The 13,519-nt window shown below is 41.7% G+C and overlaps 1 protein-coding gene across 1 annotated transcript in view; it reads left to right on the top strand.

The window, feature by feature from the left end:
- Positions 1-13,519, top strand: part of LOC139719836 (uncharacterized) — a 341,386-nt gene that overhangs the window by 305,770 nt on the left and 22,097 nt on the right. The window contains exons 9-14 of the mRNA XM_071631222.1: positions 4,131-4,213; positions 4,564-4,618; positions 5,231-5,345; positions 7,237-7,399; positions 11,810-11,889; positions 12,668-12,930. Coding sequence (XP_071487323.1) covers positions 4,131-4,213; positions 4,564-4,618; positions 5,231-5,345; positions 7,237-7,399; positions 11,810-11,889; positions 12,668-12,930 — 759 coding nt within the window. The remainder of the gene's footprint in view (positions 1-4,130; positions 4,214-4,563; positions 4,619-5,230; positions 5,346-7,236; positions 7,400-11,809; positions 11,890-12,667; positions 12,931-13,519) is intronic.

Below are 13,519 nucleotides of genomic sequence, written 5' to 3'. Positions count from 1 at the left end.
CAAAAGATATGTAAAATATTATTTTCCAAATTTGTTTTAGGTTTTAGTACATAAAATGTTTTTAATTTTTTTTTTTTCAAAGAAAGAGAAACAGTCCAGAGTGAAAAGGTTTATACCATATTCCCAGCATTGCTATGTCAAGACATTGTCAGAAACATTCGCTTAAAGAAAAAAAGAACGTGTGATGCTAGTAAGGCACATAATATAACTGTGTCCATTGTTTAGCTCAATTGTTACAGGAGAATGATGTCAAAGCTGGAATATGAATAAAGATGATCTGGAGGATTTTTTTGGAGGTGAGGCTTAACAGGGTGCAGAAAAAAAAAGATAGAAGAATGTCAAAAGATATATGATACATATTTTCATGTCAAAGTATTTGATGATGTGGTTCATGTGTACAGACCAAAAGGCATCAATAGAGGTCAACATACATTTGGATTGCAGAGATCCTTTAAAGATTCGGAAGATTGCCAAGATTTTTTGTTTCCGAGAATGTTGAGAGCACTTGTGGTCTTTCTCAGCTTGCCAAAGCTGGCTCAGAGAAGAGAGAGAGAAAAAAAAGGAAAGAAAAGAAAATGAAAGGTAACATTATGAATGCAACCTTAGAGGTAGTTGCTGGGGGATCTGAACAAGGTTGCCGTGATACAGATACAAGTAGAATTCTTGGATCAAGGAAGGAGTCTCTCTCCTCAATTTTACCATTCATATTTGTAGGAAAGAGCTGGATAGTATTTCTTTAGTTTTTATGAATATTATTGTGTGAGGGGATCAGTCGTTAGAGGTGGCACTTCGAATAGCATTCTCTCTTTTCCAGTTTAAATGTTGATGAGAATTTACGGTAGTCTGCTATTCAAGCTGTTTACCTTTTCTTTCCTGGTTCTTGAGTCTTAGTCTTAGATAAGACAACCAATTCACTTGACAAAGATTTACTCTGTGAGACATAGCTCTCTAAACATCATCAGAGTTTCTTTAGATGTAAAAGAATTCTATATCTTACAAATTGCCATGCAATTTGCAAGATATCAAAACACAGAGTATGACTGAATCCTGATAATAGACTACCCCTAGCATGTTACTGTGTGTCAACAAGTAAGGGCATTTGATAGTTGCAAACACTGATTATGAAAATAAAAAAAAACCCATCGTAAACAAAAGTATGAGTGCGTGCAGACATTACCTGACATGCTCGTAGCATGTTTCCGCTGACTTGAATTCTCATGTTACACGGTCATGCACGTAAAAAAAAAAAAAGCCTCAATGTCTAGGAGAGGAGTTGGGGTCAGATATGTATGTATGGTGATCAATCCGATATATAAAGCAGAGGGTAAGCATTGGAATGGGGGAGGGGCAGAAAATGTCCTCCTCCCCAATCCACATATCCCAAAAGTTTGTGGTTGTGTTGAATACCATTCCCTTTCCTTACCGTCATCCCCCCTTCAAACACATATCCGTAAAAGTCTGTCATTCCATAACCATTAACCTTCTTCCCCCTCCATCAGAGCCTTACCCCTCCCCCTTCCTGCCCTCTGCCAGAGCTTCTCATTCTCCCCTCCCATACTCTTCCCCATTTCCAGGGGACCAAAACAGCCCAGGGTGGCGGCTGTACCAGCATGTTCACTAGGTACCCTCAGAGTATTGCAAAGCGGAGAGGAGAGCATGTATATACTGACCTTGTTACTCTCAGGTCACTTGTAAAAGTTTTTACATTTACCGCCCTCTTTTCTCGTTTTCATTATCACAGTCATATCCTTCGTAATAATCGATTAGAGGGAGGGGGAATGGGAAGGAGAAGGGGTGAGTTGATGTGGCGGAACTGTAGAATTGGGATTAGGGTTTATCCAGAGAAAGTAGGCCTGGAAAATGAATAATTCCAAATTATGTTTGCCTATGGATTAAAGATTAAAAGTATTGTACAGTTTCTGGTGTTTTGACCAGCCATTGTTTACATGTTGGTTTCTAATGCAGCAGCACACAAAGTACCGTAGAAATAATACCATATGAAAAAAAGGTCCTGAGACACGAGATAGAGGTATTTGAAAAATAAGGACTGAAGATGTAGGTCCTACAGGTTGTAAGGCAGAAGTGAAGATATCTTCACTACTGTGTAATATTAACCATGATCATGATGAGAGACTGAGTCTCGAAAGCTTTTTGCGTGCATGACATATGTACTCTTGTTTTGCTGCCGGAGTTATTGCTGTAACAAGTGACAAATTGGTGTCCAGTCACTGATTAAAACTATGGATCTCTCGCTCAATTGCTTGAGACAGAGTTGGATCCTGCGGAAGCAGACAACCGGTTTTGTTCGTTCAATTGTAAGTTCCGTAGAGCTGGACTGTTTACACTGCCCTTTTGGAGATTTTGTATTTTCTTTTGAAGCTCAAGCTGAGGAAATCTGGCATTGTTGAGAGATTATTCCCTCAGACTTCATGCTGCTGATCAGATTTTCGGCTCAGGCTTTTGATGTAGGAGGGTCTTTTTGGCAGGGCAAAGAAGATTACGATGTTTTTCCTCCCAGTTGCCGTAATGCCTCTCCATTTTTGTAGAGGCAATGTATCGTAAGTTTTTGCTGACAGGCAGAGAATTCTTGAGGCTACCACGCTGCAAAATCTGAGCCCGGTTACAATTTGCGATTACCTCCTAAATTCTAAAAACCATGTGTACCACCGTTTGATTTATGTGTAATGTTTCTCTACTGTAGGGCAAATTTCAGGCACTTACACTTACATTCATTTTTGGTTGCAGTAGCTGTGCTTGTGCTGGCAAGCACAAACAACAATTCTGTATTGCTGATGCAATGAAACAGGATTTTCTTCTTTTTCCCCCTACTCGCAATATATCCAATCGTGAGCTGCATGATATACTTGTTATTTGAGACATGTCAGTGCTGATAGTTTTTCATCGTGGCTAAGCTGTTATCGCTGAGTACGATGAAATGCTCTCTCGTTTGAAGCATCCGCATTGTTTCGCTGGATCATGTGGCTGAGAACAGAGCTCACAAACTTACCCAAGAAAAATGTGTAATGTAGACAGACCGTCTACTAGCATGTCAGAAAGAGCTAACATAAATGTTGGTTTGTGGGACAGAACATTGATGTAATAGATATTCAATTCATCTAGTTACGGAATTAGGCCGAGGGAATATGGTACCTTTACACTGTATGTCTTGCTTGTCAGACAGTTTCCTTGTTAACAGAAAGAAGGAACATATTTTGCAATCAAATGATTCAAATTGATATGACTGAGTACTGATAATTTTGTCTCTGTGGTTATTTGTAGATGCTTAATCATTGACCCCGATATGTTTCTGTAATCTTTGCCTTTTTGTATGACTCAATTTGATGGTTGCGAAGTGATGTTGTCGTCACCTTAGAGTCATCTGATTAAATAAGTATGATCAGTACCAATATTTCTGTTTTCTGCAACGTGGAATTGTAAAATTCATGACCCTCTTAACTCATAACATGTGATTTTAATCACTCTTCGTCTGTTCTGTTTGTTTAACCCATTGAGGATGAGTCCCGAGTATACTCGGGGCAAGTGTCTGGGGAAATGCATGTTGTAGCAAAATCAGCCTGTCCTCAACGAGTTAACCACACTCTCCTCTTGCAAGTCAACTTGACCTTTGATTGGAACATACAATGCAGGGTGGTCCACAACTTGAAATTTTAGCATGTTGCAAGCTCAGAATCTGAGAATATTGCAGAAATTGAATATGCGCGGAGCGCACACGATGAGTACATAGTAGTATAGTACGCAATATTTTGCTGCTTATCTCTCTTTGTGCTGCTTACATTCAATGTTCTCTCTCATGTTTTGCACACAAAAATCTAAAGTACCTGGTAGTTTGATGTTTCTTATGTTATGCACATGTTTTGCACATTTTTGAATACTTTTACTTTGAGCTTGTTGCAAATTCTTGAGGATGTTGCATAGCATGTTGCTGGCTTCTTAGGATGTTGCACAAGAATTTTAGCATGTTGCAGCGACATGCTAAAACCCCTCGTGGACCACCCTGCAATGTACCTTTTAGGGTTCTCTTTTTTTTTTATTTCCTTTAAATTTGAAAGTAGTATGAAAACTTCACTAAGTTTTTCTATCTTCATTTTTGTTTTCATTTCCTTGTACAGATGCTTGCCACCGGTGGAAGCCATCAATGTACATGTATATAAGGAAATCGAGAAGAAGAAGAGGAGAGACAAGAATTATATAGGTGAGTCTCGCGAAAGCTGGGGAGGAAAATGTCGCGGAAAGAAAGTGAAACTTCTCGTTTGGCGTGACAATTTATTCGTATCTCACCCCACGGGGACTTAGAGTGGCATTCAGTCTTAAAATCAGTTCCTGCTTTGTTTTCCTGCTTTGTTTTGATGATGCTTTTGTGTGTGAATGGTGCGGTGTTTCAGAAAGACAGTGCAGAACACGATGGAGTTATATGAGTGATAATTGAAAGTAATTGCCTTTATAGTCATTGTATGGAGATTGTCTTAGAGGGATGAGGGATTTTATTGTTATTGAATATATTTTGTAGATTTCAGTTTCATCTTCTTTTTGATTGTTTCACAGGTGTCGTGGCAATCCCAGTCAACAAAGTCAACAGTAAAACAACTGTTGAGAGTTGGTGAGTAATTTTCTTTTATTTTCCAATGCCCCCACCCCCCCCCCCCTTTTTACATTTCTCGTCAGTTAATCGAGTACACTTTTCCCACGTCACAATTGAAGCGAGGACTGTTTTGCAATCTTGGTGAACAACCATTGATGAGATTCTTGTGGCTGTCGTATACATGAATGTTTCGAGCTGATATCTCTATAACTGAGTGTGCATGTAGCTTTCTCTGCTCAGCTGTTACAAGCTGCCAAAGTTTTCATTTAATTTTCTCATTCTTTCTTTCTCTGTCGTCCATTTTTTTTTCCCATTTATAAGATTTGTCACTACGTTACGTTGAGGCTTTCAATCTTTACCTTTAAAAAAGAAAAAATGTTTATAAGAATGCCGAAACTGTGCAATACATAGCAATTATGCTTAGCAAAAAACAAACCCTAAGAGTGTGTGATTCACTGAAAACCTTTACTTAGCTCAGTATTGTTTTGATGTATTTTATTATTGGTATATTATTAATTTGTCGGTGTCCTCATTCACTTTGTGCCCCTCGTTAATTCCCACTGGAGTTCTCTCTTCTTCTTTTTTTTAATGTCACGCTTTCTCGCTCTCCCCTCTTCTCGACAAACCCAGGTACCCGATTTCCAGTGCCATCAACTTCAGGGGAGACACGCCTTCCGTTCGGATCAAAGCTCGATACCAAAACGTCACCATTCTACCTATCAGCCAGTACTCAGAGTTAGCACAGGTGAGGAGTGCTGCCCCCTGCACACTGTAGCAATGAGCTGTCTCATCTCACCCAATTTCCTTCCATGACATAATTTGTAATGTGTCGGACTAGTCTGGCAGACCTGCCAGGAAGTAGCAAGTCATTAGTGACAGTAATTGTCCCCAAAACTATTACCTCCTGACTAATTTAGAAGTGAGCACTATTAACCACAGGACAATTATCTCCATTAATAATTGCCACTGAGATAGTCAGTGTGACAGCTTTTCCCTCCAGGGGCCCGTTGCATAAAAGTTACTATTATGGTAACTTTGCCATCCAGTGGTAGCTTCCATGGAATTCTTGATTTTGATTGGCTGTTGAGTATTGTTGCCATGGTAGTTACCATTGGATGGCAAAGTTACCATAATAGTAACTTTTATGCAACGGGCCCCAGGACAGTTATAACCAGAGCTAAAACTGCAGGACAGAAATTACCAGGACTACCACCTGGTAGATCGTCTGGAAAAAGCTGTCTGGGACATAGTCTTCATAAAATCATTATTAACTGTTTTGACTTGGCATTGTACTGCTCATTAATGTAAGGAAAGTAGTGAAAACCAATCACTCATTGTATGTCTACACATACGCAAATACGTGTGACTGGGGAAAATGTATTCTTCCCCTTGAAGGAATGGGCAAATGCATCACAAAGGTTGGACTCGCCATAACCTACGAGCCATGACATATAGGAATATGAAAATGGTTTCCCATGATGGTGCGGCATCGATGTTAATTTGAATAAACCCTCCACAGGCATTATTTCCACTTGAAATATCAGTAATTTCCTCTCTAAGAGGGTACACTAAGAGTGAAATCATACCACTCTAAACAAAGAGATAGCCTACTCTCTGGAATTGTTTTGGGGGCAAATTGGAAAAATACATCCAGTCTGTCTGCTATTATTGTTATTATTATGGGGGGGGGGGGGGACACCACTGGATATGTGTTTGGCCTATAGACTTTGAAAAGTCAGTCGATAAGGTCATATTATGAAAGGCTTGGCGCGTTTTACAGCATGACTTTAATTTGATATGAGCACACTTCCCCCCATGCGCATTGTTCTACGTGTTTGGCTGTACAATCGAATGATCAAATTCCGTGGGGAGAGCGTCTAAGGATTTACCCTGGACCTGTATGGAAGTTTAGCCGGGCTTCCTCCTTTCTTCTCCAGTGTCACCCTGAACTCCCCAGGAAGAATTCAGGCTTTAGGCGCAGACATACACTTCCTCCACTGTACGCTCACATCTCTCATCTCTCCTTCTCTATCTCTCTCTCTTCTCTCTCTCTCTCCCTCTCTCTCCTCCCCCTCTCTCTCTGTCTATGTATTTCTTTTCATATCTGTTCCCTTCTCTCTCTCTATGTCTTCCTTTCTTGCCCTTCTCTCTTAATTTTCTTTTTCTTTTCTTTTTTTATCTCATCATTGCTTTTCTCACTTTCCTTTTATTATTTGTTTCACCTTCACTGTTTCCACCATGGCTATATACATGTTTCTTTCTCTCCCAACCCCCCATATCTCCCTATCATATGTTTCAGATCTTGAAGACAGGGTTGTAGAAGTAATGAAAAAGCCTATTTGACTTAGCTTATGAAGGCTCAGATATGCCCCTTGCACAAGTCAAAAACTTAGTCAAGTTGAAGAAAAATTCAACCCCAGATTGTTTCTGTGTTGAGCATACCATCTGCCAGACACCTGTTTTATACTTCATTTCATTGTCATCTTCTGATCTCATGTATTCTTTCTTATCCACCAGTCATCTAGGCATCCTCGCCTCCCCCCCCCCTCTCCCCCTCCCCCCCCCCATCCACCTATGAGAGTATCACATTTATGTCTAAATTTCCGCTTCATCCACTCTTCAACCCTCCTCTGCAGTACTTGAAGGAAAACTCAGTGACGCTCTGCCATCGGCTGGAGCAAGACATCGGTGTGAAGACCAAAGAGGAGGTCGCGACCTCGCTGATGAAGGTCCTACACTGCCTCGGGACGGCCCACGACTTCCTGACCGAGATGGTGATGAAGGAGACAGAGAGTATAAGTGAGTGTTGCCGTGCCGATGCATCCCTGGAAGAGAGAGAGGAGAGGGAGGGAGGGGTGCAAATTTTAAGGCGTGGTCAAGTGACTTGGTAGCATGATAATTCTGGAGAAGAGAGAGCATCAGGGAGTTGGATAGTATCACACTGTCAAGAAGTTAGAGAGGGAGTGAAGAGCAAGGAACAAAATTCTAGGGCGTGGTCAAATGACCCAGTAGCATGATGATTCTGGAGTGGGGAGAGCATTAGGGAGTAGGATTGGTATCGCATTGTCAAGAAGATAGAGAGGGAGTGAAGAAAAAGGAGCACAATTTTTGGGCGTGGTCAAATGACCTGGTAGTATGATGATTCTGGTGGAGGGAGAGCATCAGGGAGTATGATAGTATCGCATCCTCGAGAGGATAGAGAGGGAGTGAAGAGCAAGGAGCAAGGTTTCGGTCAGACTGGTGTGAGGGACGTGATGCTCAAAGAGATGTGGAACCGTAATGCAGTGTTCTGTGAGCGGCATCAGTGGGAGAGATTAGGGCAGTGTTTTTTCGGGTGTGGTCACATACTTGCTATGCTACCGGCAAGATGGGGATGAAATGAGGGAGGAGGGTGGATGAAATTCATCAGCAAGTACGTGGAGGAATTCATCCCCGGGAGCTGTTTGAAAAGAAAATATTTTGGCACATTTTTTTTTTACAGGGAAAGCATGTCAACATTTTTTTGGGGTTTTTTTTTGGCAGGCCTGATGCTGTTTTGAGAGTTTGAGGGGAGGAGGGGAGGGGGAGGTGTACCAATTCCTGGGTGAATGGACAGAATGTGGACTCCTCAGATTTAGATGATAGGATTCTTCAGTGTGTAGATGTGCTTTTTCATGAAGATGAACTACAGCCCCTGCCTGAATGCAAAGACATTACCCCACCCCACACCCAAAGTATCATCCTCTGTTTGTACCTTGGTCGATGATTGCCGTCTTTTTGCCTCTATCAGCTTTTTGCAGAAGAAGGCGTGGTTGAGATGCTGAACGCGAACCTAGAGTTGAACTCTGAGTGTAGATCTTAACCAACTTGTAGAAGAACAATGAGAAAAATAAAGTGGAGATGAGAACAGGGTGATACAGAGACAGACAGACAGACAGATAGACAAAGGGAGAGATGGACGGACGGAAAGTAGTGAGACCAATCGGAGATAATTCACTTCGAGATTGAGTCAGCGCCGTTCAGCCGGCTCAATTTACCCCTCCGAAAAAATTTGTCGGATTGATACTGTCACATCCGATAGCTTCGAGCCTCAATCTTTCTTACTCCTTAAATGTCAAGGTTTGGTGGGGGGGGGGGGGATGTTCAGACCCTTCCAAGAAAGGAAAACAGAGACTTACGTATTTTGATATTTTGCTGTAGGGAGACATAAGAGGAAGAAACACACTGACATATATGCATCAATAATCCCATCTTCCCAAACCCGCTTTCTGTCTATATCCTTTTGGTAAGGCCGGAAGCAAGGAAAGAGGGGGGATATCAGGAATTACGTCTAATTTTCATGCCGAGTGCATGAATGTTGTTTTTTTTTTCAAACTGGCAAAGATGGCAAAACATGACACTGATGAAAGTTAGCTGGTAGGTTGGTGAAGGGGAATTTTTCATCAGACCAGATTAGATCAGCGCATATCGCATTACGTTTCGCACAAATAGAGTCGGGAGTAAGTGGCAAACATTGAAGGTAAGCGCGTGTTCATCTTGAATGACTACCAGCAAATATGCCATATGTGCTATAATACCGTGTTATGTGCCTCTGTGTTATAAAGAGGAAATTTTGCAGAACAGCATAAAGAGGATTGAAAACAAGGAAAATCTTTAGATAGATTAAATCATGTCAACTTTTTGTGAGGAAGTTCGCAAAGGTCAGTCTGGGTCATCAGTCTTCACCCTTTGAAAATGTCGAGTCTGCTGGCTGAAAGTCATTCCATAATCCATGACGCATTAGCTTTCTCGAAGGGATATCCCAACAAGCATTAACTCTGGCTTCCACAGAGGGAGTGAACTTCTGCAAAGATCATTGCACACTGTGATGTGAATCGGGTCTACTGACTGCTGGGCTACCTCTATGCACATGTTTGGGCCATTTCACGTGGCCAGGGTATCCTTGTACTTCGTGTGAGTTACCACAACGAATATAAGAGCACCTGAACTTGAGCTGGGATGTAGAGAAGCAGGACCCTGTTTGGGTTCGTTCATATCCTGTGTACCAGTCAAAAAGGGGAGATACAATGCTCTCAAGGCCTTTACTAGTTAACCAACTCGAACATCCTGGTGTTTTATACTCTGATGTGCATGATTTAAAGGGATAGTTCATGTAGGATTTGATGCTTTCATCATTATGTGAAATACAATGATTTTCTCTTTAGGTATGTTGATTGATTATTTTGACAAAAAATGTCAAGGATGTTTACAGGTGTTCATTTCAAAACTACAGAAGTAGTGATCCCTGATCAGATAATGCTATCGAAACCAAAAGCATAGTTAATCATTTATTAAGAATCAACTGCCAGGTAAATTAACATTGGAAAATGATTGAGCATTACGAGAAGCCTCTCACAAACCAGTCAGCCATTATTTTCTAAAACCGATACTTCAAGAGCAATGACACAGGGAAATGGTAGAATGTCTTTTGTAGTGAAGTAGGGTGGCATGTCTCGCCAACTCAAACTCTGTATTTACCACCACAATGTCAGTGGTATTTTTAGATGTTGTGGGTGTCTGAGGGTTAATCTATGGGGACAGTCTCATTTGTGGGGGGGGGGAGCGGTGGGGGATGTATGGTTTGTCTCCTAGGTTGGTTTGTTTACATCTCAGTGATCCGTGAGGTGTCGGAAGACTCGGCTGCAGAGTGAGTGGAGAGGAAATTGTCTTTCGACTCGGATAGACAGCAAGGTGCCTGGTACATATGCCTGGCTGATCCCGCATTGCATGTTTCTATCCCACGGGTAACATACTTGTATACAATGTCAATGGGATATCAGGATCATGATAATGAGTGGGTTAAATGCATCCAAGCATCAAAGAGTGGACAGAGATGTAATTTTGATGACAGGGATTTTTTTTTTAATTTCCTGCTACTGCAGTTCAATCTCCTCAGATAACCTCACGAAACATTGTCTTGTGTTCCGGTGCTGTGTTTTGTTATTGTTTTTCCTCTTATTGGTTTGATTCAGCATGTTCACATTTCTGTGCCCTTCTCAGAATGCAAATTGTCATTCCTGTCGCTTCAGTCTGTGATACCTACGTCACTCTGCTTCTCCCCTTTTACTCTCCCTCTCCCCATTTTCATATTTGTCTGTCCGTCTGCGTGTGTGTCTGTCTGTCTCTTTCAATATCTCATTTCTACAGCTTCTTGAAGAACACATGAAGTCTTCCTTCACATCAATTTGTATCAATGTCTGTATCCATTTTCTCTCTCATCATTTCCCCACCCCTAAATCATTTATGTATATCTGCCTATGTCTGTATGTCTGTCTGTCTGTCCGTCCATCTGTGTGTCTACCTTTCCCTCTTCTTGCATCATTCTTTTCTGTCTGTCTGTATCAGCTGGTTTGAAAGCCAAACATACTTCCATGCAACTTCTAGTGCAACATGAAAGGTGTGTGTGTGTGTGTGTGTGTGTGTGTTTGTGTGTATGTATGTGTGTGTTTATGTATGTGTGAGTGACATGCTGCAGCGTGTCTGTGCAGATGACAGGGAGAGCTAATAAAGTGCAATTTGTGCCGGCCATGGACTGCTTATTGGGTGGCGTTATTGGAGATGGAAGGTCGCGTTAGTTATGTCCCAGCTCTGGTGTGGGGAGCCGGCTAGTCTCCCCTGGACAGATGTTTGCATGGAAAATTTGGTTATTAACTTCATCAGCAGAGTCAGAGATTGGAGCCAGTGTGGAATTAGTCCTAACATTTGTACTTGTGTTTATTAGGCAGTGGAAGAAGTTGAAATGCCCATGCCTTGGCGTGGTGAGTTTCTCTGGAATGTGTTACATGAAGATGAGAAGAAGGGTATTGTAACTTTAATTCTTAGAAGACCTTAATGCTAGGTTTGAATGTATAAAGCTGTACAAGTAAGCTCATTTACCATGGATGGTGTTTAAAGGAAAGATTTGATTGTCTCGTGACATTGCTTTGCAAATAATTATTGTACATCTGTAAGACATCTCTGTGTGAACAAGTCATGACCAATTATGTAGTAGAAAGCCACCAAGACAACAGAACATAGAAAAACCAGAATAACTTGAGGTACCCATAGTCTGTTTTATCCATTTAAGAGGTGACATTCTTATACCTCAGCGTGGTACTGTGGGATTCAGAACAAAGAAGTTCTTTTGCCATAGTGTGTTCTCATGAGTCTTGAATATTTATTTCTATTGTTTGTATCTACCACCACCCACAGAGGATGAGAGTCTGGTCTTCAGAGCAAACACCATGGCGACCAAGTCCATGGAGGCATATATGAAGCTCATCGGTGGAAAGGTAAGCCATGATTTTTTTTTTTTTTTTTTGGGGGGGGGGTTTTGGGGGGAAGGGGTGGGGGGCTTGGGTAACAGAGTCCTACAAGTGGTTCACAACCAAACAAAGATGCTCGCACTATCTATTTTCTTTTGTAGAATGCCATCACTTTTGTAGGGCCAATTAGTGAACAGTTTCTTTGGCTCAAAGTACTTGGTAGAGAATGATTGCTGCTTGATGATGATGATGTTGCTGCTGATGAGGTGATGGTGATAATGATGGAGATGAAGATGAATGTAGTAATGATGATAGTTAATGATGTCACTAAAGATATGATGATTAATTACATCACTTAGTTGTACCAATGATATTTGACATGGAATATGTAAAGCAAGCATGCAGTGCAAAATAGTGTGTAAAATCCGAAGCCGTATTCTGCTCTTCTTCTTCTTCTTCTTCTTCTTCTTCTTCTTCTTCTTCTTCTTCTTCTTCTTCTTCTTCTTCTTCTTCTTCTTCGTCTTCTTCTTCTCCTTCACCTCTTCCTCCTCCTCCTCCTCCTCCACTTCTTCTTCCTCTTTTTCTTCTTTTACTTCTTTGTCCTCTTCCTCCTCCTTCTCCTCCTCCTCTTCCTCCTCCCCCTCCTCTTCTTTTTCTTCTTCCTCTTTTTCTTCTCCTCTTTCTTCTTTGTCCTCTTCCTCCTCCTTCTCCTCCTCTTCCTCCTCTTCCTTGTCTTTCTCTCTCTCTTATCTCTCTCTCTCTCCCGCTGCCTCTGCATCAATCTCTCCTCTTTTTCGTCCGTCAGTACCTCCAAGACACGCTGGGCGACTTCATCCAGTACCTCTACATGACCAATGAGGATTGCGAGGTGGACCCGGAGCGGATCCAGGGCGGTGGGACGCTGGCCGAGCACCAGGCGTCCCTCATGGTCATGTGCGAGATGGCCAGCTGCAAGATCCTCAACTCCTCCGCCTCCTTCCCGTCCGACCTGCGCGCCATCTTCCACCGGCTGCGCCAGCTCTTCGCCGAGCGCATCAACGGCGAGGAGATCTGCACCAAGCTGATCAGGTGAGAGAGAGAAAAAAAAATTCAGTCATTCATTCATTTTCCTCCAATCATTCATTCATTCATTTTTTTCTTAGATCCAACAGAAACGTACAAATGTGGAGGTGTATTAGCGAAACCAGTATGCATGGCTAGAAACAATGGATTAACTTGAAGACTGAGGCTATCAGTACATTTATACAAGACATTCAAAAGTTTGAAGAGTTATGACAGAACATGTTTTGGAATTTTGCTTTGTACTAGCCAACTCTTTAGAGGCACTGTCAGTTCAAATGTCATGCATGTCTGTGTATGCCAGTCACCCTAACAGACTTAACTTTTAGAAAAATTTATTTGAATGGAATAAATTGGTGTAGTCTGCCTGCCAAGCAGATGACTGACTGCCTCAAGGTAGGTTAGATAGCGCCTTCAAAATTTGCTCCAAAGCAACAAAGTTTCATGGGTATTTTTTTCATTCTTCTTGGCTATCATTTGAACACTCTGGCTAACCTATAGACTGGTGACCCTTTCTCTCTCCTCCCAGTGCCTGCATTTTGACTATGATTTGAACATTCTGGCTGATCTGTAGACTGGTGACCCTTTCTGTCCTCTC

Source organism: Diadema antillarum, unplaced genomic scaffold (assembly GCF_040938485.1).
Source record: "Diadema antillarum isolate AM-2024a unplaced genomic scaffold, OU_Dant_1.0 scf00000115, whole genome shotgun sequence".
In the NCBI taxonomy this organism is placed as follows: Eukaryota; Metazoa; Echinodermata; class Echinoidea; order Diadematoida; family Diadematidae; genus Diadema; species Diadema antillarum.
This window is presented reverse-complemented; position numbering and strand designations above follow the sequence as displayed.